The sequence below is a fragment of the Leptonychotes weddellii genome, chromosome 5 (assembly GCF_054177405.1).
Source record: "Leptonychotes weddellii isolate Sample4059 chromosome 5, ASM5417740v2, whole genome shotgun sequence".
In the NCBI taxonomy this organism is placed as follows: Eukaryota; Metazoa; Chordata; class Mammalia; order Carnivora; family Phocidae; genus Leptonychotes; species Leptonychotes weddellii.
In genome coordinates, this window is record NC_138373.1 from 145708761 (window position 1) to 145736201 (window position 27441).

The 27441-nt window shown below is 43.4% G+C and overlaps 1 protein-coding gene across 3 annotated transcripts in view; it reads left to right on the top strand.

Moving 5' to 3' along the window:
- The window catches only part of RFX4 (regulatory factor X4), a 156449-nt gene that overhangs the window by 30298 nt on the left and 98710 nt on the right, over positions 1–27441 (top strand). For all 3 annotated transcript variants that reach the window (XM_081822350.1, XM_081822351.1, XM_081822352.1), the window contains one exon: positions 19972–20032. In XM_081822350.1, coding sequence (XP_081678476.1) covers positions 19972–20032 — 61 coding nt within the window. The remainder of the gene's footprint in view (positions 1–19971; positions 20033–27441) is intronic.

Below are 27441 nucleotides of genomic sequence, written 5' to 3' on the forward strand. Positions count from 1 at the left end.
GCTTTCAGTTCTTTTGAGTATATACCCAGGAGTGGAGTTGCTGGGACATATGGTAATTCTATTTTTAATATTTCGAGGAATCACCATACCGTTTTCCATAGCAAGCTGCACCATTTTACGTTCCCACCAGCAAAGCCCAAGGGTCCCAGCAGCTCCATGTTCTTGCCAATAATGGTTATGTTCTATGTGTTTTTTAAAATAATAACCATCGCAATGCGTGTAAACTGGCACCTCATGGTTTTCATCTACAGATGAAATTCCCTAGTGATTATCGGTGTTGAGCATCTTTTCATGTACTTATCCATCATTCATATATCTTCTTTGTAGAAATGTCTGTTTAAGTCTTTTTACCCATTTTTAAATTGAGCTGTTTATTTTTTGTTATTGAATTGTTGGAGTTCTTTATATATTTTGCATATAAACTCCTTATCAGATATATGATTTGCAGATATTTTCTTCCATTCCATGGGTTGCCTTTTACTCTACTGGTTGTATCCATTGATGCACAGAAGTTCTTAATTTTGATGTAGCCCAGTGTATGTTTTTCTTTTGTTGCCTTCGCTTTTGGTGTCATATCCAAGAAATCATTGCCAAATCCAACACCAGGAAGCTTTTCCTCTATGAGAGTTTTATAGTTTTATCTCCCATGTTTAGGTCTTTGATCTATTTTGAGTTAATTTTTATATACAGCATAAGGTAAGGGTCCAAATTCATTTTTTTGCATGTGGATATCCAGTTTTCCCAGCACCATTTGTTGAAAAGACTGTTCTTTCTTCATTGAATGGTCTCAACACCCTTGTTAAAAATTGTTTAACCATATATGTGAGGCTCTATTCCTGGTCTCTCTATTCTATTCTATTGGTCTGTATATCTGTCCTATGCCAGCACCACACTATTTTGATTACTGTAGTTTTGTCTTAAGGTGTGTGTGTGTGTGCGTTTGTGTGTGATCTTCTTGTCAAACTGCTCTGACTAAGCCTTCCAGGACTATGTTAAATAGAAGTGGCAGAAGTGAGCATCCTTGTCTTGTTCCTGATCTTAGAGGAAAACCTTTCAGTCTTTCACCATTGAGTATGATATTAACTGTGAGTTGTTTGTATGGGCTTTTAGTGTGTTGAGATAGTTTCCTTCTATTTCTATTTTGTTGAGTGTTTTTATCATGAAAGTGTGTTAAATTTTGCCAAATGCTTTTTTGGTACCCATTGAAATGATCATGTGGCCATTCTGTTAGCATAGTGTACTACACTGATTGATTTTCCTATGTTGAACCATCCTTGCATCGGGGAATAAAAAACTGCACCTGGTCATGGTGTACAGTCCTTTCACACACTTTGAATTCTGTTTGCTAGATTTTGTTGAGGACTTTTGCATTAATATTCATGAGGGCTATTGTTCTGGAGCTTTCTTTTCTTGTAGTGTCTTTGTCTGGACTTGGTATCAGGGAAATGCTGGCTTCATAGAATGAGTTGGGAAGTGTTCCCTCCTCTTCTGGTTTTTGGAAGAGTTTGAGGAAGATTGGTGAACATTCTTGTAGATACCGCTTTTGTGATCTCCCTACTCACATCCTTTGCCTGTTGGTTTCTTTTTAAGTTGTGTTGTTTGTCTTTTCCTTAATGACTTGTAAGGATTGTTTTTATATTCTCAGGAGGAGGTATTTGTCAGATAAAAATATTGCAAACATCTCTCAGTTTGTAGTCTGCCTTTCATTGTCTTAGTGGTATTTTTTGGTGAACAGAAGTTCTTAATTTGAATAACGTCCAGTTTATCAGTGTTTTTCTTTTGTAGTTAGTGCTTTTTGTTTTGTATTAAGAAATCTTTGCCTACCTCTGGGTCATTAAGATATTTTTCATATTATTATCTAAAAGTTTTATTATTTTACCTTTTACTTTTATATCAGAAGTCTATCTGGAATTTTTGTATATGGTGTGAGGGAGGAGTCATAGTTCTTATTTTTAATTTTTGACTGATAGAGCACCTCTTGTTAGAAAGAATCCTTTACCCACTAGCTGTAAATCAGGAGATTGTATACATGTGGATCTATGTCTTGACCTTTATTCTGAACCATTGGTCTGTCTGTTTTGGGGTCATAAGATTCTTTAAGGTTGTTTTGGTTAATTTAAATTCTTAACATTTCCATGCAAATTTTAGAATCAGCTTGTCAAAGGTCACAAAAAATCCTGCAGGGATTTTGACTGAGATGACACTGATTCTACAATCAGTTTGGGAAGAATTGACATCTTACCAACATCAGATTTCCTGTCTATGTATGTGGCCTCAGACCTCCATGTATTAAATGGCCTTTAATTTCTCTCAGCAGCATTTCATAGATTTTAGTGTAGAGGTTTTGTGCATCCTTCATTAGATTTATTCCTAGGTAATTGATGTTTTTCAGTGCTATTGGAAGTAGTAGTATTTAAAATTTTTTTCTAATTGTTAGTTGCTAGCGTATGAAAATGCAGTTGATTTCTTAGGTAATGACTGTGTCCAGCTGCTTTGCTAAATTTGTTTATTAATTATGAGTTTGCTTTTAAAATTTTTTCTATGGACATAATCATATCACCTGGGAATAATGATAGTTTTCCATCTTCTTTTATAGTCTTTATATTATTATTTTTCTGTGCTTTAGAGACCTTAGTGCAATGTTGAGTTGAAGTGGTGATAGTAGATATGCTGTCCTGTTCCTGACCTAAGGAGGAAAAGCATTTTCTGTTCCACCATTGAATGTCAGGCTTACTGTAGATTTTGTTTGCAGGTATTCCTGATCAAGTCCCTGGTTTGCTGAGAGATTTTTCTTGAACGTGTGTTGACCTTTATTAAATGCTTTTCTGCATCTGTTGAGATGATTGTATGTTTCTCTCCTTTATTCTATTAATATGGTGAATTACATGTATTAAATTTTGAAAGTTACGCCAGTCTTGCATTCCTGGCATAAATGGCAGTTGGTCAGAAGTATTATCTTTTTTCCTATTTCTGGGTTAGATTACTTGTTTTGTTAAGAATTTTAGTACCTATTATTTATAAGATTTTATTGGCTTCTGATTTGTCTTTCTTACAATGCCCTTCTCAGTTTCGGGTGTCATACAGGCCTCCTAAAAAAAGGTGGGAATTTCTTCTTTTTTGTTTCTTCTGAAGAGTTTGTGTAAGATTGGGATTACTTATTTCTTAAATGTTAGGGAGAATTCAACACCGAAGTCCTCTGGGTTTGGAGTTTTCTTTGAGGATTATTTTATTTCTTGATGTGTTACTTTTAGCAAATTGTTTTTTTTTTTTTTTAAGATTTTATTTATTTGACAGAGACACAGCGAGAGAGGGAACACAAGCAGGGAGTGTGGGAGAGGGAGAAGCAGGCTCCTTGCTGAGCAGAGAGCCCGATGCAGGGCTCGATCCCAGGGATCATGACCTGAGCCAAAGGCAGACGCTTAACGACTGAGCCACCCAGGCACCCCACTTTTAGCAAATTGTTACTTTTAAGGAATTAATTCCATCTAAATTTTCAAATTTCTTTATATGACACTGCTTAAACTTTCCTTTTGTTACTTTTTCTCATGTATTTAGTACCTAGAGCAATGTCTCCCTATCATTTCTGATACTGACAATCTATGTTTTTCTGTTTTCCCCAATCAGTTCTGCCAGTTACCAATTTTATTAGTCTTTTCAAAGATGCAACTTTTAGCCTTATTGTTTTTCTCAACTGACATCTTTTCTCTATTTTATTTATTTCTGCTCCTCTTCTGTATATTGCTTCCTTTCTTCTACTTTGAGTTTAACTTTTTGTCTTTTTCTAGCTTTTGAGACAGACTTTTAGATCATTGAATCTAACCCTTTCCAAGACAGGCATTTAAAGTTACAGATTTTCCTCTAAGTGCTGCCTAAATGTATCCCATAATTTTTCTGATATCATACTTTCATTATCATTCAGTTAAACTCACGTTCCAATTTCTATTGTGATTTCTCCTTTTTCTCCTGGTTTACTTAGAAATCTATTGCTTCATTTTCCAAATATTTGTTTATTTCCTAGTTATTTTTCTGTTATTGGTTTCTATTATAATTCCACCTTGGTCAGAGAACATATTCTGTATGATTTCAATATTTGAAATTGTCTAGACTTGCTTTTTGTCCTGACAGATGGTCTCTTTTGGCAAATGCCCATGTACACTTGTGAAGACTCCGTATTCAGCAGATATTGGATGAAGTCAATTAGATCAAGTAGTTAATGGTATATTTTTTCATCTTCCTATTTCTAACCTTTCTGAATTGAATATTAAGGTTTTTAATACGTGTTTTTAAACCAGTCTGATCATCTGTATCTTAAATTGTAATATTTAGATCCTTTAAATGTAATGCACTTAAATTAAATTACATTGTTGGGCTTAAATCAACCAACTTACTATTTAATTTTGATTTGTCCCATCTGTCTTTATTCCTTTATTACTTCTTTTTTGCTTTTTTGGGAGGGATGATGCAGTTTAAGATTTTTTCTTTGATGTTTTCTTTGGCTGACTTCCCCGACATACTCTTTTCAAGTGGTCCTCTCATGTCCACCTCACGTTACCCCTTCTTTCCTTTCCAGCCCAGTCACGAACATGCTCACACTTTAACCCCATTTACCTCTGTCCCACCCTTTGTACTATTGCCTTAATGTATTTTACTTCTACATTTTTAAGCCCCATAAGACATTATTATTACTGTTTTAAACAGTCAGTATTTCTTTCTGTTTATTCACATATTTACCCTTTCCAGGGCTCTTGATTCATGCCAGTAGGTCTGTGCTTCCACCTGGGATCATTTCTACTTCAAGCCAAATAAACTCCTTTGATAGTTTGGGTAGTGCAGTGTCGTGTAGTGGAAAACATGAAAAACATCTTTATTTCACCTGTATTTTTGAAGGACATTTTTGCTGGATATAGAATTCTAGGTTAGAGAGGTTTTTTCCTCCTTTCAATACTTTAAAGTTGTCATTTCATTGCCTTCTGGCTTCCAAAGTTAGTCTTCAGACTTATTTTTACCCCTGTGAATGCAATGTGTCGTGTTGTCTCTGGCTGCCTTAAAGAATCTGTTCTTTGTCTTTAGTTTTCAGCGCTTTGACTATAAGGTACATAGATACGGTTTTCTTATATTTTTTCTTCTTGGGGTTCACTGAACTTCTTGAGTCTTTGGGTTGTTGTTCATCAAATTGGTAAAATTCTTGACCATTGGCTCTTCAAACATTTTTTCTGCCCCATTCTGTCTTACCTGCTTGGGGCACTCTAGTTATGGGACTACTAGACCTTTGACTGTACCTCCTATGTTTCTTTTTTTTTTTTTTTTAAAGATTTTACTTATTCATTTGAGACAGAGAGAGAGAGAGCATGAGCAGGGAGAGAGGCAGAGGGAGAGGGAGAAGCAGGCTCCCCGCTGAGCAGGGAGCCCGATGCGGGGCTTGATCCCAGAATGCTGGGATCACGACCCGAGCCAAAGGCAGATGCTTAACCATCTGAGCCACCCAGGCGCCCCATGTACCTCCTATGTTTCTTAAGCTCTGCTCTGATTTGTCCATTTTTCTCTCTTTATACCTCAGTTTGGTGTTTTCTATTGACTCCCTGAACTTTCAGTTCTCAAATCTCATTTTCTGTTATGTCCAGCCTGGTATTAAGCCTATCCAAATGATCTTAACTTCAGATGCTATATTCTTTCTTCTGTGGTAGATGTCCGTTTGATTTTTCTTTTTTTCCCCCAAATCTCAGTTGATATTCCCCTTTTTTCATCTGTTTTGTCCATCATTTCCCCTATTTTGACCATCTTTTCCTCTGTCTCCTTAAGCATATTAACCACAGTTATTTTAAAGTCCCTGTCTGGTAACTGTGATATTTGAGTCATCTCTGGATTAACTGCTATGATCTGGTTTTTTCTTTGGACTTCAGGGTTTTGGTCCTGTTTTTCAGGATGCCTTCTAGTTTTGATTTGATGTGGACATTATGGACACAAAGTTAGAGAGGCTTTGGGTGAATTATGTTAACTTCCTCTAAAGGGTGTTAAATTTTGTTCTAGCAGGTAGATAGAGAACCAGCAGGTCTCCTTGATTCTGTCAAGCCTTGGTTAAGTCTGATCTGTTTTAGTCTTGTCTATGCTACTAGGATGGGGTCTCTACTCCAAGCTCAGAGTTTTTCTGGGTCCACAGCTAAAAGCTCTAGGTGTTTACCAAGTTCCTTCTACCTGATCCAGCTTGAACTCCAACCTCTGACTTCCCCCACTAATCAGTGATCAGTTGATCAGTTCTTCAGCCACTAAGCTGATGTGTTCTCCTTGGGTTTTGGTTTCTCACTCTCTGCATGAGTGAGTGGGCTAAAGATTCAAGGGGAATTCCAATGCAGGTATGTTCCCCTCTCTGTGGCTCTTCTCTCTGGAACAGTGCTCCTTAGAGTTGAGTCACTTTGTCATCCCCAACTCTGACTTCAGCCCAACAGACCACACTCTTTGCTTGGGTTCTGTTTCGTAGTGTGGCAGTTGAGAAGCATCCGCAGGGAAAATCCAGGGTGAATGTGGAGGGCACATCCTGTGCTTCGTTTCTCTCAAGGCCTGTGACTCCTCTAGTCCTGTCTGCATTGATTGCTCTCCAATGTCTTCAAATAGCTGTTCTAGCTTTTACAGTTGTTTCGGTGAATGAGTTAAGCCAGTGCAAGCGATCTCACTATGGAGAGACTAGGAGTCTGGTTATCATCAATTTTAGAATTTAGGGAAATTTAGACTTGAATTGGTGAAGTGACTTTCTAAGATTGCACAGTGAGTCCATGCCAGGGCTAGGTGTAGAATGGGGCCACCTGACTCCTGTCTGGATCAAAGAACAAAGAAGTTGCTGCCCACATGTTGTTTTTATTTTCAAAACACAAAGATTACATTAAAAAATATATCCCCTGGCTATGAATCATGTGTATATATTTTTGGAAAATCTAGGAAAAAATATATGAGGAAGAAAAGTAATTGCCTCTCATTTCACCATCCAGAGGCAGCCACTTCTGATGTCCTTCTAGCCTTTCCTCCTCAGCATATATTGTTAAGCAAACTTTTATATACATATATGTTTATAGTTACAGGTATATATGGTTGTCGTCTACTGAGCTACAAGTGCTCTAAGTCCATGACCTCATTCAAATCTCAATGGCCTTAGGAGGTATCTTATAATGAGCTTCATCTTACACATTTGAACACTGAAGCTCAAAGGGGTTAAGTAATTCGCCCAATGTTACATAGCTGGTAAGTGGTAGAGCTAGGATTTGAACTTGGGTCTGTCCGTCTGCCTTTGAACATTAGTCATTTTGTCGTTGTACCGTTTGGTCTCTCAGACAGCAATGCTTCAAAGACTTGCTGTTGAGGATTTCATAACTTGTTCACAGGAATACGAGACCAGAGCTAAGAGTGCTCATCACCCCTTTTCAGTGGCTGAAGGGTAGACCAGCTCTTCTCTGTGTCTTGTCGCATCTTCTATTCAACTGGAAGCTCCACGAGGGCAGGAATGTTGTGGGGTTCACTGTTGGAATCCCAGGGCCTGGTACATAGAAGTTTTAAAAAATAGAAAAAACCCCCTCAGATTTAGTATTTTAAGAATGCTTTGGATTATGAGAAACCTGACAGTGGTTTAAACAATGTAGATATTTAGTATCTTATTTAACTAAAAGATGGGAGGTAGGGGATTCCAGGGTTTATTTATTTAACAGCTCAACGTCATCCAGGACCCAGACTCTGTGTGTCTTTCTACTAAGTCCTCCCAGATTGTTGGCTTTTGTCCTCATGTTAGAACCTCATGGTCACAAAATAGCTGTTTTGCAAGTGCCAGTTGGCTTTCCTCTTATGTGTCGTCCTCTTATCAGAAAACAACAAAATCTTTCCCAGGAACCCCCAGTAGATTTTCCTTAACATTGTGTTGAGAATGCTATCATCTGTAGCTGAAAGGGAGGATAGGTGACGAAAAATTTGTCAGAAGAATAGAAAAAAATAGAATTATTCTTAATGGTTGTACCACCCCAGGCCAAATCCAGCCCGCCTCCTGTTTTATACAGCCCAGGGCCTATGATGTTTTCATTTTTGTTTTGTTTTAAATTTTTGAAGAGTAGAGAAAAAAATGAAGAAGAATATGTGACAGACATCATCTATGGCCACCCAAAACTTAAAATGTTTACTATCTGGCTCTTTACAGAAAAAGTTTGCCAACCCCTGTCTTAGACAAATCAGGATTTTCTTCTGGGGTTGTCCCATCACCGCTCCGAATAAACCTGGGGTTTTATTAGCAAGCGGGAAAAAAATGCAAGATCGGCTACTGAGTGGCTGGCAAAAGGGTTGGCCACAGTGTTTCTCTCTGAACAAGGCCAGGAAGGTAGAAATGCTTTCCCTGGGTGGTGAGAGAGGTTAACGTTCCACCAGCTGAGAAAGATTTTTTCCACTGGCCTGAGTAATGGCCGGACATTAGCACCGGAAGTCCTGGTGAAAATGAAATGGAGTGGGAGAATAATCCATTTATTAGCCTAGAATCAAAAACCTGAGTCTCCAGGAAGGGAAGTTATTTGCTCAAAATCATACCCTCGGGTAGTGCTAGAGTCAGAACTGCTACCCACATCTTGATTCCTATGCAGTGCTCTTTCTATTATGCCCTTTTTAGCAGCTCAGAAGACGGGCATTTAATTGATACAACAAGAGCTTCAGTGAGCACGAGGAAATGGGACATGAGACATTTTGATAGAATGCAGTTGGGAAGAAAACCCTGGATCCGCGAGGTCAAGCTAAGGCTTGCCTGATGAGTGAAAGTCTGAACAGGAGTGGATGGGTTATTTATCATAATTCAGGGTGTCACAAATGCCCATTTCCAACCCGAACAAATTGCATTTTCTTTCGAGCAGATGTTAGTAGGTTTTTATGTTTCTGATGGCATATTCACCAACAAAGAGGAAGACTTTGAATGTAAAGCATTTTCAGGTCAGGACTGGTTGGAGCATCATGTCCAGTGAGGAGAGCCCAGGAGTGTGAATTGAGCAGAATTGTATGGGTAGAACAGAAGTTCCTGTAGAAGATTCTCTGAGCACTTACTATGTACAGGACTACGTATAAAAACCAAAGTTATACCAGGAAGGAAAAGGCAGAGAGCCGATATTAAAATAGAAAATAAATTAAATATTATTCAGTATTCACTAATATATTGAGTATTATAATAATATATTTATTCAATACTAAATATACTCAGGATCCTGCAGTATGCTAGGCATAATCACAACCACGATTTCCTTTAATCCTCTGGGAGGGAGGTGTTCTCACAGACAGAGGAGGAAGCAGATTCCGAGGTTGTGGGACTCATTCAGTGTCATAGCAAGTAAGTGGCAGAGTTAAGACCCAAACTTAGTAGCGTCTGATTTTACAGCTTTCTCTCTTCCTACCACGTAAACAGCCTTTTCTGTGGTTCTGTGCTCTCAAGGAATTTTTAATCTAGAAGCGAAGCTCAGGCCCACTGTTGAATAATAATACAAGGCTGTATGTGATCAATTCCATTTGAATGAGGCGAGGTGTTCTACCTCGCCTCCCCAGGACTGGTCCTGGGCTCCAGCACAACCTCATTGGAAGCTTGTTAGAGATGCTTCTTAGATTCTCAGGCCTACTCCAGACCCATTTGCACATTCTCTGCATCTTTATACAACCCCCAGGTGACTGGAATGCATGCTGAAGTCGGGAGAGGTCACAGCCTGGAAGGTGACTAGGGAAGCAGCTTGGAGGAGGTGGCATTTGTGTTGGGCCTCAGAGGATCCATGTGGTTCCTTTAAGTGGTAACGGTCAAGGGCTGGGAGGCAGAAAGCCACGAGGAAGGTTTTGAGCTTTGAGAATTTTCCAGAATGGCTTGAGCAGAGAGATTGAAAGATCGTGGGAAACCAGGCTACGGAAGTGAGTTTGGGCCATATTATTGAGGGACATAAATTCCAAATAAGGGGTTTGGAATGTGATAGCTAAGATGCCTCTGAAAGGAGGTGGGTGGAGGAGAGACAAATCAAAGTGGCATTTTCAGAAGGTTAATGTGGAGATTCCGTGCAGGTGGATTAGAGCCAGGAGGACACTTTGGGGGCTCCCACCTAGTTTGAGGGGATGAGGCTATAGTGCAGGGTTGCATTAGTAGGATGGAGAGGATTGGAGAGACAAGGGCAATAGGATGGGTCCACAGGGCAGGAAGCCAGTGGGATTCCCTTGGGACTCCTGTTGCCCTCCTTGGGAAAGAGAACAAGTTCAGTGTGACCCAGATGTGCCCAAATCCCCCCCACCCTTCAGGTCACTATTCCCTTAATGTCTAAGTCAGTGACTCCAGCTTCCATCCTATATCCTACATGGGAGTCCAGAGTCTGCCCTTTATCTCTAAGGATTACCAGACTGTGTGTGTTGGGGTACTGGGAGTGTGGGAAGGGGATTCTGTTTCTCCAGAGATAGTCCACACCATGTCCTGTTCCCTCCCCTCTTTGTCAGTTCTTCCTGGCAGCCATTCTGTCTCACCTGCCTCACTAGGCATGCAGACCTTCTCCCGTCACCCTCCCTGACCCCTCACCAACTCATCACTGCAGTCACCGATGGTCTGCTGGTGACAGAGGATTTTTACAGCCAAGGAAGAGGAAAGTTGGCATTCAGTGGCTTGGTAGCCTACAACCGGGGTCACAGCGGGTCACGCTTCATGTGACTCATCATTATCCTATTAAAATCTCCTCACATTTCAGGGCTGTATCGTATCTTCCTCACCCCACTCCGCTCACTTAGCATGTCAGTTTATTATCCAATTTGAGATCTTCTAACTTCCTAAGATGGGTTCCAGAGAAGAGGAAATGTAGCGAAACTTTTTCGTATTCCCACCAAGTCGTGGACAAAAGCCCCCTGCCAATAGCAGAAAGGCATTCTGACAACTTCTAGAGCAAGGGCACAGACTCAGAGTGGGAGGTCCTGGCGGTGGAGGGGGGGGCAGAGCATCCAAAGGAAGTCCTCCCATGATGGCTTTTAACCATTTGATTGCCCTCATGGGGTGTCTGCTGCAGTTTTACTCCTAGATGGGAAGCCAAGTGCAAGACTGCTGGCTGTCTGGCTGAGGAGGCCGTGGTTTAAGACAACCCCCCAGAATCCTCCCCTTCCTCAGCCATCCATTCTGCCATCACAGGCTGCCCTTCCTGTCCCCCCAAGTGTCTCTAAGTCCTCTCCTCTTGTGGAGAAGGAGCCAGTCCATCATCTGTGCTTGGGCCCCTCTGCCCTTCCACTTGGTCCCTCCAAGGGCCGTAACCACCTGAGGGCAGGGGAGCATGCCTAATTGTGTCACTTACTAGAATAGGGCCTAGTACATAGTAGGTGCACAATGTTGGTTAGGTAAATGGATATTAGGAAAGCAAAATACTGTAGAGTCATGCCAGGTTATGAGTCTTTGTAATTTGCTTGCAGTTTATGGCATTCCAGGACCACTTAACCATAGGAATAGATTCTTCCTTCAGATGCTCCCTCCCCAGTAGAGGAGTTTTTAATGTGTCCACACTTAGAGTATTTCATATGTTCAAAAATCAAAATGCCTTAAAGGTACTCATTGAGAAGTCTTGGTCCCACCACCCCTGTCTTCCCACCTCAGCTCCCTAGTGGTGCATGCTTTTATTTGTTTATTGTGTATTCTTCCAGTATTTCTGGTGCTCTTTTGGTGTATTCTGCCAGTATTTTATTTCTTTATGCAAATAAAAATTCAAACATATATTCTTTTTTGTGACTTTTTAAAAAAGATTTTATTTTTAAGTAATCTCTACACCCATCGTGGGGCTCGAACCCACAACCCGAGACCAAGAGTCGCATGCTCCAGTAACTGAGCCAGCCAGGCACTCCTTTTTTTTGCCACTTTCTAACACAAAAAAAGGCAGCAGCCTATATGCATTTTGCTGTGACATGCTTTTTTTCACTTAATAATAATCCCCGGAGTGTTCCATATCAGTAAGAGCAGAGAGCATCTTCATTCTTTTCTGGTTTTTAATCTTTTTTCCACAGTCATGTAGCATTCTGCTGTGAGGATGTATCATAATTTAGTTCACCAGATGAGCGCTGGGCTGTTCCTGAACTTTGACCATGACAGACAAGTTGCAACGAATAACCTTGCGTTTGGTCATTTCCCACGTGTCCACGTGTAGCCGTAGGATCTGTTCCCAGACGTGGGACTGCTCTTTATCTGAAGGATAAAGAGCATATGGGATTTCAGGAGATTCTGCCAGACGACCTCCTCATGGGGGGAGGCACCATTTCACAACACCCACCCCCACGAGGCAGGAGGTCACCCGCTCCCCGCAGCCTCACAGCAGAGTTGTGTGGTCGAGGTTTGGATTGTTGCCAATCAGACTGAGAAATGGTATTTTAGTGCAGTTTTCATTTTCACTAATTGAGATTAATCATATCTTCACATTTCAAGAACATTTGTATTTTTTCCATCAACTGTGTGTCAGGTGCTTTGCCTATTTTTTTTTTCTCTTGGTTCTTAGTCTTTTTCCTTCTGGTTTTAGTGGTGCTCTCTCTGCAGTGGGGAAATGAGATCATTGTCTGTGGTATGACTGCAATTTTCCCAGGCACGTTTTTATCTTTCTACTTAAGGTGTAGGTACCCCCCCCCAACATAGAAGCTTTGGATTTCTTATGTAGGAAAATTTATCAATATTTTCTGTTATGGCTTTCGGGTTTTATATCAAAATTAGAAAGACCTTTTCTTACTCCAGGGTTCTGAAGGAATTCACCCAGCGTAGGTAAGAGGAGGCAGGTGTGGGGCCCCCTCTGAGCAATGCTGCCAACATCACAGTTTTGTTTGGGACTTAGCCCTGTTCCCACGGGGAGAAGGGTTTCCTGCCAGGGGCTGGTGCCCACTGCCAAAGGCCTGGTCCAGGCACCACGATCATCAGCTGGTGTCGTTTGCAGTGGCTGGGAAGGGGTTGGATAAGGGAAAATGAAATGTTTGGCAGGCCCATGTTCCCAACAGGTGAGGTCTGGCCAGGTGCAGCCAGGTTAGTATAATGAAAGGAAATAGAATTAGAACTTTGAAGTGAAATTCGAGACTCGCATAAACTTGAACCTTTCCTGGGATTTGAAAAGAAGTAATTAATTTAGAAACTTTCTCCTTCAATATTAAACTCTGCCACACTGGCTCCAGGCAGGAAACATTCTAGAATGGGTTCCCAAATACTGTGAATTCAATCAGCAGATATTAGGCAGATAATATTTTCCCTAAAATATTTAGTGCAGTACTAGAGGTCGGAAGAGAGGGTGAGGCTCATAATATTTGGGTTTGGGAAGTTTCTACGTCAGCTAGACTGGGTCCTCTCCTGGCTCCACCAGTAGCTGTGTGACCTCAGACAAATTGCTTCCCACTTCTCTGAGCCTCAGTTTTCTTCTCCTATAAAAGGGGATAATATTAATAATCAGGCCTAAAATTGATTAAGCACAAAGTGTCCATCAAGCACTGTGATGTTTTCTGTGTGGTAAGCCATTCACTGTCTTGGGCAGCTGTGAAAATTAAATGCAGCGAAGTAAAGAGGGCCTGGCACGTTGTGAGTCCTCAGTAAAGGTTCTCTGGTGGTATTATTATTTGTATGCTTATGAAATCAACGGGCTGGCTGAATTTAATCGTGATATTATCTTAGCATTCATTCCTTCATTCCGCAAATACTTCTTGAGCCCCGACCCTGTGTGGGTGCTGGAGACACAGGGGTGAGGCAGTGCGTGCCCTAAAGAGCTAGCAAACGAGCAAGGCAGACACACTGGTGGGCAAGCAGTGACCACCCCCGTGAGGACTTTGCTAGGGACCAGGCAGGGTGCTGTAGGAGCGCTGGGGAGGAGCAAATAGCCCTGTCCCAGAGGCGCAGCCCCATGGATGGGATGGGGATCCAGGTGGCTGGCCCCTCCAGAAGAGTGACAACTCTAGGGGCGCCTGGGTGGCTCAGTCATTAAGCGTCTGCCTTCGGCTCAGGTCATGGTCCCAGGGTCCTGGGATGGAGCCCCGTGCTGGGCTCCCTGCTCAGCGGGGAGTCTGCTTCTCCTTCTCCCTCTGCCCCTCCCCCTGGCTCCTACTCACTCTCTCTCTCAAATAAATAAAATCTTAAAAAAACAAACAAACAGGGGCACCTGGGTGGCTCAGTTGGTTAAGTATCTGCCTTCGGCTCAAGTCATGATTCCAGGATCCCGGGATAGAGCCCCACGTCAGGCTCCCCGCTCAGCGGGAAACCTGCTTCTCCCTCTCCCACTCCCTCTGCTTGTGTTCCCTCTCTCGCTGTGTCTCTCTCTGTCAAATAAATAAAATCTTAAAAAAACAAACAAACAGGGGCACCTGGGTGGCTCAGTCGTTAAGCGTCTGCCTTCAGCTCAGGTCATGGTCCCAGGGTCCTGGGATCGAGCCCCACATCGCGCTCCCTGCTCCTCGGGAAGCCTGCTTCTCCCTCTCCCACTCCCCCTGCTTGTGTTCCCTCTCTCGCTGTGTCTCTCTCTGTCAAATAAATAAATCTTAAAAAAAACCAGAGTGACGACTCTTATAGTAATAAGGAATACTTAGGGTAGCATGTATCTTGTGCCAGGAGTGGCTAATTAATCCTTACAATCCGTGCTGGGTGCTATTATTACCCCTGTTTCTCAGACAAGAAACTAAGGCACCAAAAGGTTGTTGGAGGTCACACAGCTAGCTAGCGAGTGGTGGGGCCAGTGCTGGAGCCTGGAAATTTGGCCTCAGAGTTTCATTTGGGAGGTGGATCCAGAGAGGGGAACAGAGGTGCTCACCCTTGGGAAGTGGACTGAGACTCCCTGGAGTGTGTTTGGAGACATGACTGCCAAGTGGGGAGCAGGACAGAGCCGCAGTGAGCGGCATCTCTCCCGGAGGCTTTTAAAAAGACGGCTGCTCTCTGGCTTTGGTAGGATGAGCAGGGTGGCCGTTGCGGATGGGTGGCCCCACCTGCGCCGTGAGCGCCTCCGGGAATCTTGCTGGCCTGAAATTATGGCGTGAATCTCATTTGGTTTGGGGCATTTTTGCCTTTTAAAAAGCATTAGGCAGAACCAGTTCCTAAAGTTTCTATCAACTATGGTTATTTCCTTCTACCTAAAATGTGCTCTCCTGTCCTTGTCAGCTCCCTAGGCCCAACTCAGTCCCACATCGGTGCTGCTGTAACATCCTGGACTTGCCCTTACATTTTATTTGCTGATAATTTGACTGAGCTTAAGAGAGCAGAGACCCTGTCTGTCCTTGCCCTTTCGCCCCTGGCACAGGGCTGGAACCTAGCAGACAATCAATATTTGATGCATGAATGAGCAACCAGCACTTTTGGTGAATTGGGATTGACAGCCACCAAATAGGAGGGGCCTGACTGTGACATACACCCTCTCCTGGGAGAAAGAGGCTGGCTGTTCAGACCCTGAGCACAAAGTCACTAGTGGTCCAGCAAGGGGCCTGCAGAGGTGGAAGGCACCTGTTTGATGATTGATAGACCAGTTCTTGGTTAGTACCCTCAGTAGCCACCATATGCTGAGCATGGGGTGAGATCCAACCTTCACTCACTGGCTGCTAGAACACCTGCAAGGGACTCAGACTCACCAAAGCTCCGTGTCCTTATTTATAAAGTTGGACATAAGACTTCTTCATAGCACGCTCGGGAGGAGACCAGTGAGATGACATACAAAAAGCGACGCACATCCCTGGCTTAAATACTTGGCCAATAAATGCTATTAGGGTTGTTATGGTATTCTTTTTTTCATGTGTCTAGTTTTTAACATACTATATTTAATTTTCAAGCCATCCTTGTGATCTAAGTTACGATTCTCATGTTTTAGGGAAAGGACCCTCAGGCTTGGATGAGTTAAGGTACTGCTCAGGGTTCCACCCAGAGTTAGGGGCAAGGCTGGGATTCAAACCTAGGTCTGCCTTGCCCCCAAAGCCAGTTCTCTTTCCATTCACTGGTGTCAGAAATAGGCCATGATGAAGGTTAATTGGGGGAAAGCAGCTGACACAACAGAGACAGGTCTGACCTGCATGGGAGGCACTGGAAGGTCTCCCCCAACAAGGGGCTTTTCTGGCTGTGGCCAAATAGACCCCTAGCGTGCTGCCCTGGGCCCTGGGGTTTCGTCCTCCCAGCCTTTTCTCATGCTGCCTCCTCCTGGGACACCCCCTCCCTCTGAGTCCTCCTCTCAAACTCTGACCTGTCCTTGTAACGGCGAAAGACACAGGCCACAAGCCAGGGTACTCTATGTGACCCTCACTTGTTTTAAGTTAGGGATGTGCGTGTCCTTGGGTGTGAACAAGAACATTGAGAACAGACTGGAGGTAAATAAGATTAAAACAGTAGTTCTCTGTGTTGGGGCTTAGATTTCCATTTTCTATTTTCCAAAGTTAAAAAATGAACATGGATGACTTTTGCGAACAGAAAACAAAGTTATTTTAAAAACCCGGACTGTGTCTTCAAGGTGCAGCTCAAATGCTGTGTCTTGGGAGGTTTGGGAGCTCTTAGCCTCTGTTAAGTTCATGTCCTCATTGCCCCATCAGCCTTTGAAGGTAGGCATGATGATCATCCTCAGTTTAAGAAACTGTCTGGAAGCTTAAAGAGAGTCACTAGAACGTCAGAAAAGTCCCTTTCAAGCTCCCTTCCCGCACCCCACAGGGACCCGAGCTGTGGCCATCTCACTCCTGGGAGGGTGGCATGATCTGATGGGTCCCCATGTCTTGGGCTGTCCCTCACCTTCTCTACCTTCCTTCCCCTGACTTGGTTCCACCTTCCTTGCTCTCTGGCACACTCCGAGACTTAGCGCTCACTTACCACTGCTTCCAGGAAGCCTTCTTTGACAGCCTCGGCTTTCTCAGGCAGGCTTGCCCTTGCCTACCTGTCACAGCATTTATCACTTCTGACTGAACTTGGCCTTTCTCGCCACTGTTTGTCTTTCTCTTTCTTCAACCAGACTGAAGGACAGGAATCTAATTTCTTTATCCCCAGTGTCTAGCTGGAATAAATTAGGTATTCAGCGAATATTTGTTGAATTAATTAATATAGTCATTTCATTGGCCCTGTAAAGTGACCGTTTACAAATGAAGAAAAATGAGGGGTTTGCTCAGTCACGGCCAGTAAGTTTTGGCACTGATTCTGGATCATAGGTCTTTTGATATCTGGTCCAGCTTGGCTGAAAAGCTAAAATTTAAAGAAGCAGGGAGGAAAAATTCTGCCAGTTCTAAGGGGAATGGAAACATTAATCATGGTCCAGCATAAGCTAAGTGGTATATTTAGGTTGTTTGTATGCTTTTCCTTGTTTAAGAAAAAACTCAGTCGATCACATTTTTTAACATAGCCTTTTCTTTTCAATTATTTGCTTAGTATAATTTCTAGGAGTTGGGATGTGAGGTCAAGTGACTGGACATTTTAGATGGCTCTCAATATTATTGCCAAATTGCTTACCAAAAACTTTGTACCAGTTAACACTACCTTCAGAGAAGTATGTGGCTGTCAGTTTTACCATTTACGTACCAGCATTGGGGATTATCATTACTTAAATTTTCGTTACTTTCAGAGATGTAAAGTTGTGCCTCATTATTTTCTTTTTATTTCTTTGTGAACAACTGAGGTTGAGTATTGTTTTCTCTATCTGTCTATATTCTTGTGAGACTCATGTGTTCATGGTCCTTATTGTGCTATTTATTTTCTGAAGATAGTTGAAGGCATTTGTGGAAGGCAGACTCAAATATTTAATCAAGTGCCAAGTGGAAGCACTGTTAGGAGGAAACACAGAGATGACTAAGATACCATTCCTCCTTCTTAAGTAGGGTGCTGAAATTGAAGAGGTGGATGTGGCTAAATGGTCCAACTGAGAGACCAGTGATGGGTTGTAGAAGAACAGTTAGAAGAATGCCTGACTTGGAGAATATCAGGGAGCGCTTCAAAGAGGTAGTGTCATTTATTCTAGGCTGGAAAGGCTGAGAAACATTTAGAAGGAACTCTAGGCTGACAAAGCAGTGTGAGCAGGTGTCAAGCCCATGATGTCCTGGGACACTTTGTCCCTGAGAACATTTCGTGTGAGTGTTTGTATCAGTTAGGAAGGCTTTGGTGGCAGGGAAGAGAACATCCAATGAAAAGAGGTTTTATTAACTAAGAACATTTTTATTATCTCACAAAAGAGGGAGGCAGCTGTTTTGGGGGTTGGCTAATCAGGCACAACATGACACACAGAACCCCCAATCCCTCCCCCTTTCCTCTCTGCTACCTCAGTGTGGATTTCATCCTTAGGCTGCTCTCTTCCCAGTTGAAAGCTCACTGCCTCCCTATCATGTCTGCTCAGCCATGTTAAAAAACAGGCCAGGCCAGACTCTGTCACCTGTTTGTTGCTTTTGCATAAAACAGAAGATACTTGTTTTCTCACAGTTTTGGAGGCCAGAAGTTCAAAATCAAGGCCTCCAATTCCTTTTTATTAGGGAAAAATATCTTCCCCAGAAGCTTCCAGAAAGTTTTTCTAAGTCTGAGAGGCCAGCACCATGTCACTTGCCACACTTACCTTATCAGTGGCTTGATGGGTAGATTTAAATTAATCAACATTCAGCTCTCTAGGATTCGAGGGGAATCACCCTCCTTGAACACATGGTCCCCTATAAATTGTGGTTCTGTGAATAAGCAAGAAGCTGAGTATGTATAGTTGTTGAATAAGCAACAGCAGTATCTGCCACAGTGTTTATGAAGAGACATTTTATCAGAATTATACCTATCTTGATAAATTTTCATCAAGAAAATATTTTCTGAACTCAACGTTATAGGGTAATTTATTTAAAAATTTGTTTTCGCTAAGCATACTTCACTTTCTTCCACTTTCATTTTTGTCTCACTGAAATCTTCAGATCATTTTCCATATAAAATTTACACCACAGATTTATTTCACTGACCATTTTACACGTTCTTAATAAATTTTGTTGATTATAGTTGTAGGTTTTCACATCATTAATTTTCTTTTGAGACTGTAATCCATACCGGTCTTCTTGGGTCAAATTTTGTGGCCCAAGAAATCTTATGTTGACTATTTCTATCAATAGGCTTTATTAGGAATTGGATGAAGCTAATTATATGTATTTCTCAGCTAATCCACAATGAAACTGGGAGCAGTTCTTAGATGCAAAGATGGATCTGTTGTTCAGGTTGCTGTGTTGCGGAAGTCCGCAAACCAGAACCTCACAATCCAAATCTGGCCTGATGCCTATTTTCGTAGGGCTGTAAGCTAAGAATGGTTTTTACAAATGATTATTTGTAATCTCTTCAATGGTAGAGAATATGAACTTTGAACCCCAGTTAAGAAAAATGTTGCCTCCTCCCTCAAAACAATGTCATTATTCTTATTAGACCTATATTATGAAAACTGTACTCAATTACTACTATTATATTTTGAATTTTACCAATAAAACTTTGTGGAAATATATTTACTCTTGTTATATAAATATGACATGATATTTTTGATTTTGCCTCTTGGCCCCCCAACCTTAGAATATTTAGTATCTGGCCCTTCACAGAAAAAGTTTGCTAGCCCTTGCACTGTGATTTTGCTTATCCTGATTCTCCTGGACACTTACACTCCCCCTCCCTTACCCCACACTCTTCCGCGGGGTTAGCAGGAGCAAATGGTGTGTTCTTAGAGTCCGAATCATAGAGGCAGGTGTCCAGCTGCAGCTGGAAAAATAGTAAATTGGGTGAACACAGTCATATTGCTCAGTGATGAAGAGAGAGCTCTTCAACTCTAACGAATTACATCAAAGAAAAATGCAAAGTGCTCTAAGAGTTTTCTGTACAAGTCAGTTTCCCCATTTGCCTTATTCACGAAGACGTCTAACATGTTGGAAGAGCCCAACTGTTACTGCTTTCAGAGCATCAGTATTTGAGGTTTCCTCAAATGCTTGGGAGCACTGGGATGCTTGGGAGAATTGAGAGGCCCTTTACTTTTCCTACTGAAGGTCACTCCTTTTTCTTTCCTTTAACAGATGAGGAAAAAGAAAACAATAGAGCATCCAAGCCCCACTCCACCCCTGCTACCCTGCAATGGTAAGTTCATTTTCAGCAAGTCCTCTCTTGATGGGGCGCTCATGCAACTGTTGCTTCCTACGCACAGAGCAGGGTGTCACTGGGAAGTTTGACATTGTCATGAGAACTTGACATCCAATAGCCCACATGCAATCAATTTAATTTGCAGCTCTGTGTAAAATACTCAACTTAGAGCCACACTGGAGATTTGGTTTTCATATTTATTGTATTTGGGGGTAGATTTTGTTTCCCATCATTAAGACACTGGCAAGGACTGCATCCCACATGGGTGTTATTTACTGAGTTAATGGAATGCATTGTTACGATTAATAACGTTGCAGCAAATTATAGAAACATAGGTCTGTTCGCCCCTACCAATGAGTCTTTAATGAATTCATACCCAATTGCAACTATACTACAATTATTTTAATATTAATAACATGAACAAGCATTATCTACTTCAGTGGCTTTCCTTTTTTTAATATTTGGAATTCCTGGACTTGGTGAAATACTTAATGGATGTTGTTTAAGTGGTTGCTCTCATGTTTGAGGTTTACAGGTAAATTCTCCTCTAAGAGCTTCACTTAGAAATTGTGTTGTGGCTTTGAACACCAGAGCTGTCCACGCCTGAGATTCATCCCTCAAACATTGTGTCAGTTCGGGCTATTATCCCCCTAGCAGCCCAGCCCAGCAAACTTGAGGGGATTAAGGAAGGAAGGGGAGGGAAAAAGGGGTGGGGAAGGAAAGGAACGAAGAGCTATTACATGCCAGACTCCATGCTAGGCACTTCCTATATGTGCCTCATGCCTGGTCTCATTCTCACGATTCTCTGAAGTTGGTATTGTTATGCCCATTTCACAGATGAGGAAAGTAAAGCTTTGACAGTTAAGTCATTTGCCTGAATATACACAGAACCATGAAGTGGCACAGGCAGGAACTTGGCTGGGTCTCTTTAACTGCAAAGCCCCTGCTTTGGAGGAAAGGAAGAGAAAGAAGACTTGGGAAGGATGGAGAGGAGAGAATAAATGAGAAGAGGAAGCAGATGGGCTTTAATGAGCAAATCGCATTAGATTCTCCTGACTAATCCACGCACAGGTGGGAGGAAAACAGCATCGGGGGAAAAGCGTTCAGGAGCGTAACTCAATCTTCTCTAACAAGAGAAGATTGCCTCGCTTGGCTGCAAGGAGAGCAAGGGTTGTTTGCAGGAGCTTGATTTCCAGACTTTGGCTTGTTTCCCTCCTTTTGTCCCTGTATTCTTTTTTTTCTCATTGCATTTGCTGCTTTTTTGCTTTCTTTAAAATTCTACTCTATTTCCCTGGTCAAACCTCTGCCTGCACCCTTCCCCCAAAATTGTGGCCACACAAATTCCCATATTGCCAAGACATCTAACGAGGCATCTATATAAAGGACTTTGGGCACAGGAGTTTCTAGAAATGTAAGGAATCAGCAGACATTCTGACTTTAATAACCTGAACACGTTGCACATTTCAGAATAAAAAATGTGAAAGAGAGTGAAGAAAATCACCTTGTTCATGCCTGTTTCCCTATGATTCTCGACATCTGCCTGGCAACGGTGAGCCGGCAGACAGTGCAGCCTCTTAAGTCAGACTGCCAGGAATGAATGCCCAGCTGTGCCACTTCCCAGCTGTGGAAACTTGGATGAGGTCCTTAACCTCTCTGTGCCTCAGTCTACTCACCTGTAAAATGGGGGGAGGGGAGAGAAAGAATCCTAAGCAAACTCCATGCTGAATGAGGAGCCCACCGTAGGGCTCGATCCCACAACCCCAAGATCACGACCTGAGCTGAAACCAAAAGCTGGGTGCCCAACCAAGCCACCCAGACACCCCAACATTTCTCTTTATTTTATTTTATTTTTGATTTATTTTTATTTTTTTTTAAAGATTTTATTTATTTATTTGACAGAGAGAGACACAGCGAGAGACGGAACACAAGCAGGGGGAGTGGGAGAGGGAGAAGCAGGCTTTCCGCTGAGCCAGCAGCCCGATGTGGGGCTCGATCCCAGGACCCTGGGATCATGACCTGAGCCAAAGGCAGACGCTTAACAACTGAGCCACCCAGGCGCCCCTTTGATTTATTTTTTATTATGTTCAGTTAGCCAACATATAATGGATCATTAGTTTTTGATGTCATGTTCAACGATTCATTAGTTGCATATAACACCCAGTGCTCATCACAACACGTGCCTTCCTTAATACCCATCAACAGACATTTCTCTTAAATAAAAACAGAGTCATGCTTCAAACCGTGGTGGAAGACACGTGACCGCCTATATAAAGTTGCACATGAGCAAAATTTTTAGAATGTAGTTTCAGCACAAATGCTTTGTCTCTCAAAAGGAACTGGACGCGCCCTCCATTTCGCAAGGGAAAATGACATCATTCAGACTGTGTACCCTTTCTGCTCAGGCCACGAGCGAGTTCAGAGCTAAATCTGATGTTCATGTATTTTTCCATCTCTTTCCCTTGTCTGACTTTCTTCTCTTTCTTTCATTAGCGTTTTAGAAAAAGGCAAGACACAAATTCAATAAACAGTTATTTTGTTTCTATTTTATTTACACAAGTGATATGTTTCCTCGTTCAAAAACTAAAACATCGTTGACAAGGCTAACGTCCATTCTTCGTTGCAGTTGCTGCCTCCTCCTCTAGAGAAGCAGTGCTTGTGTGTTTAGTCTCTTGTCTATGCATTTACGTGTATGTGCACCAACACAAGTTTCCAGTTGTGATTTTTAGAATTTCGTATTTCCTCCCTTCCAAAAGGAATACAGACATCGCACTAAAGATACTGTCCTACACAACCTGTCACATTGTATTGATCCACAGCTTGCTCTTTCCTCACTGGAATGTCCTGAAGCCATACCCACGTTAGTCTGTGAAGAACAACCTCATTGTAACTAACCGCTGTGCACGATTCCATGTAAGACAGCGGCAGATAGATTTCGCCACTTGCCTCTTGATGGACATTTAGGTTGTGTCCAAATCTCATCTTCGCCCAAACAGCGCTGCAGAGAACTTCTTCATACCCGCCTCCTTGCACACTTGTGGGAATATTCTCCATGTTGGTGTCAAGAAGTAGAAGTGTTGGGTACTCAGAAAATGTTAATGGGAGGGCGCCTGGGTGGCTCAGTTGGTTAAGCGACTGCCTTCGGCTCAGGTCATGATCCTGGAGTCCCGGGATCGAGTCCCGTATCGGGCTCCCTGCTCAGCAGGGAGTCTGCTTCTCCCTCTGACCCTCTCCCCTCTCGTGCTCTCTGTCTCTCATTCTCTCTCTCAAATAAATAAATAAAATCTTTAAAAAAAAAATGTAAATGGGACTAAAATTTGCCTGCTCAAATGGCTTGCCATTTTGTATCTTCACCCACAGTACAAAATTCTTAAAAAAATAAATAAGGGACACCTGGCTGGCTCAGTTGGTTAAGGGTCTGACCCTTGATTTTGGCTTTGATCATGATCTCAGGGTTGTGAGATTGAGGCCTGCATCAGGCTCCGTGCTGGGCTTGGAGCCTGCTTGGGATTATATCTCTCTCCCTCTCTCTCTGTCCCTCCCCCCATTCCACTCTTTTCTCTCTCTCAAAAAAAAAAAAAATAGGAACCTAGCTCCACACCATTGCATCTCATTCTCTGAGGCTTGTGCATCCTTCATGCCATCCCCTCTCTGCAATGGCAGTGTGCAGCCCCCCTGGACCACGAGGGGGGCAGGCCCAGGAAAGGACATTGGTCTCCCTGCCAAGGCCGCCCAAGTGTGCTGAGCTCTGTTGGGACGTTTGGCTTGTTTGGGGAATTGGGTTAGGAGCTACTTGCTTCTCCACCTTCTCCCTCCTTGCCATGAGCCCCCTTGCCATCGCCCTCGAGACCATCCCCGTTCTAAGAACAAATAATACAGTGGCCAAGCAGCCTAAAATAATTGGGGCCACGTGATCTGGAGGCAGCTCCCAGCAGAAAACAGGCAAATATTGTCAAATGCCTTCTGCCAAACACTTTCCAGCATCCTCAGTCATGAGGGTTAGTAAAGCCCAAGCCGCTGGGGATGGTGAGCACTGCTGGAATCCCGGCCACACAATAACCTCTCTTTTAAGCAGAGGATTTGGAAATGGAAAGCAGCCTGTTTCACCATCCTGGCCCGCTCGCTGCCAGCACATGTCCCCACCCTCTCACACACCTCCCATGTCCCCTTTGTCCCTTCCGGCTCCTTGTGCGCCAGTCAGGGCTCGAGGCGTCCTCCCTTTCTGCAACTTACAGAGGGAGGGAGGCCCTTCCCCAAAGAACGAGGATAGAAGACCAAACTGTCCCTTTGTTGGGGGGCATTTTTTTCTTTCTTTCAAAAAAATTAAAATGAGGTCTTGGGTGATGGGTGGCCTTTCAATAGTTCAAATTAATATGAAACAAAATAAATTTTGTGTTTCCCTTTAAAATGCTCCTGGAGGCCAGAGGTAGAATGTTGGGCTTGGTTCTGTTCCAAAAAAGCGTGTTGAAGTTTTAGACCAGGTCACAGCTCCTAGACCAGAGTCATCGAGTGTGACCTATACCTGACGTTTTGTACCCATTTCTGACTTGATCCTTTATTCAACAGCGACATAATATTATTTGCTTGCATAATAGGAGTTAGGCCACCTGGTTCCGGAAAGGGAGGCGGAACAGTTTTAGGTCTGAAAACAGCCAGAGATGTCAGATAATGCCAGGAGGTGTGGCGGCGGCCTCCGCTGCAGATGGAGAGACTGAAGTCAGGGCAACATGAAGCGCAGGTCTCAGAGAGTGAGATGCTGTGGTGTGGAGCTAGGAGCCTTTTTTTTTTTTTTCAAGTATTTTGTTCTGTGGTTAAGATATGATATGGTAAAGCCATCTGAGTGGGCGATTTTGTAGTCCCACTAACGTTTTCCCGTGTACCCCCACCACTTTCACTTCTTGACCCCAACATGGCAAACACTCCCCCGGGCGTGCGAGGGGGCACATGAAGATGTTCTTTGTGGCCCTGTTCGTAATGGTGAAGTAGAGATGCGTAGAGACAGGGAAGAGATGGAAAGAGAATATCGAGGGGGGATGGCTTATGGTGGAGAATGGTGCCCAAATCACCTCAGCTGACCGTGGTGCCCACCAGAGCTCTGGGCTGCCTGCCCCCGGGCCCGGCCCTGATAGAAGCATTAGCAACAGTGCAGAACTGTGACACCGTGCTGTTAGATGGTACCACATTTTTGTCCAAAAAAAGGAGGGGGGACTTAAACCAAAAAATGAGCATAAGGATTCTAGAACCTGGCTAATCCCAGGCTTTTCTGGAATACCAACCCAGTAGCTTGTAGGCCAGACACAGGTTATGGATTAGATGACTCCAGGTTCGGGTCTGATTCCATCGTTACAACACAGTGTTAAGTCCCTGAGTCAGTCCGTTGCTCAGCGTCAGCCAGACCTACTGGTCAGGTGGGCTCGCACCAGGCGACATCGCCAGCCGAGCTCTCTTGCTCCTCGTGAGGATCCTGTAGAGTCAGCGGGACTGTCACCCCTGTTTAAAGAGGAGGAACCCAGGACAGGCAACTGCACACAACAGAGGATCACAGTTTCACTCTACCTGAGCAGGGGAATGCCTGACCCCTAAGAAGGCCCCCGAAGGGGAGGCAGATTCAGCTGAGGTCCTGGGGGAATTACCAGATCCACCTGAACACGGGTGTCTGGTTTGTGTGTCTATCCAGCAGCAAATCGTGGACTTACGCTATTGAATAAAATGGATTGGTTTTGTTTGTTTGTTTGTTTGGGCTTTTTATAGCATCAGCCTCAGACCTGGCCAGAGCCAGAGCCCACCATTTCATATGTATTTATTGTCTGGTGGTGTTCTCTCTTTGGTTCCCATCTTCTTCAGATCAAGTGTCAGCTTCCTAAAGGTAACGGCAGGGATTGTGTGTTGGTGTTCAGTGCTGTCTTCTACAGTGCCTGGCACATAGTAGGTGCTCAGTAAATGTGTGCTGGCTCACTGCCCCCATGACTGTCAGTCCATAGCACCTAGTGAGGGCTTTAGAAGCCTCGTACCTGAGTTCACACTCCAAGCCAAGCTTTTCCCAGCACAGTGACTTTGGGCATGTCACTTCACCTCCCTGGCCCTCCCTTTCCTCCTCCATGTCATGGAGTTAATGTTACCCATCTTGTGTAAGTAGCGATAGCAAATATAAATATCCTTGACACAGTGTAAGCACTGGAAAATATAAATCAAATATGTTCATGTGAGTCAGGGTTTTTCTTTAATCACCCAGATCTTAAGATTAAAAAAAAAAAAAAAAAAAAAGCTTTTCTGACCTTAGCAAAAGTCTGATCTGCACAAAAGCCTGCTTTCCTTCCTTCCCACCACCTCGCCTTTTCTTCCTTCTGAAGTGTTGGCTGACTGTGTTCAGGGCTAGGAACTATGCTAGCATAAACAGGGAATCAGTTTGGTTCCTGCCTTCAAAGGACTCTCAGTCTATGATGTAAAACCTTCCTGGAATATTCCACCATAACCTAGAATAATACTAACAGGTGTGCTTATCCGGGCCCCCCTCTGCCAGCCGGTGGGCTGCAGGTTGTACGGGGATTCTTGTTTAGTCCCTCTGCAGCCTTGGGAGATGGGTACTGGTCTGTGTCATTTTACCGAGGAAGGAGGCAAGAATCTGAGAGTTCAAGCAGCACCGCTGAGACAGAAGCATTTGCAAGGGGGCGGAGGCAGGACTTAAACCCAGCGAGCGCTGTCTTTGAGCCCAGTGCTGTTTCTCAGGGAAGGCTGTTGGAGCCTCAAAAGGATGGAAAGAGCGGTGGCAATCCGCAGCAAGTGGTGCGAGCTTTAGGGGCAGAGGCTGGGCACCAGGAGGTGCCCATCGCAGTACTCTGCATGTTGTCGAGTGAATGAATACATGAATCTGGCAAGTTGGAAGAACCGATGAAGAGGCCATCCTCAGAAGGGCTGGGTGGGAATTCAACATAGTGTCAGGGGAGAGAAATTTGAGCTGAGCCTTGGAGGGGAGGCACAGCAGAGGGGGGTCCCCTGGCAGGGTAGGAGCACCATGGAACAAGGCAGAGGCATGTGGCAAGATCAGTGGCCCCGTTGGCTGGAGAGAAGTGTATGTGTAAGAGGAGTGGGTCAAGAGAAGCCTGGAGAAGTAGTCAGGGGTCAGATGTGGGGGCCTTAGCTGCCAAGGGAGGGAATTGAGGCTTTTCCATGGACACAGAGGGGAGCTACGGATGGCTTTAGATTACCGTGTGCCCTCTGATCGCTTAGCAAGTTTGTTTTCACAGATTCTTCAGTCTCGGATGGCTCTGACAACCTCAGTAATAAGTTGATATGTTCAGCCAAGTTTTTAAAAATGCTGCTGTCTAATCTTCTGGCAAAACAGAAGAGAAAGTTTCTGTTATAGACATGTCTGCAAGGACCTGGGGAGTGGAGACTCTGAACCGAAAGCT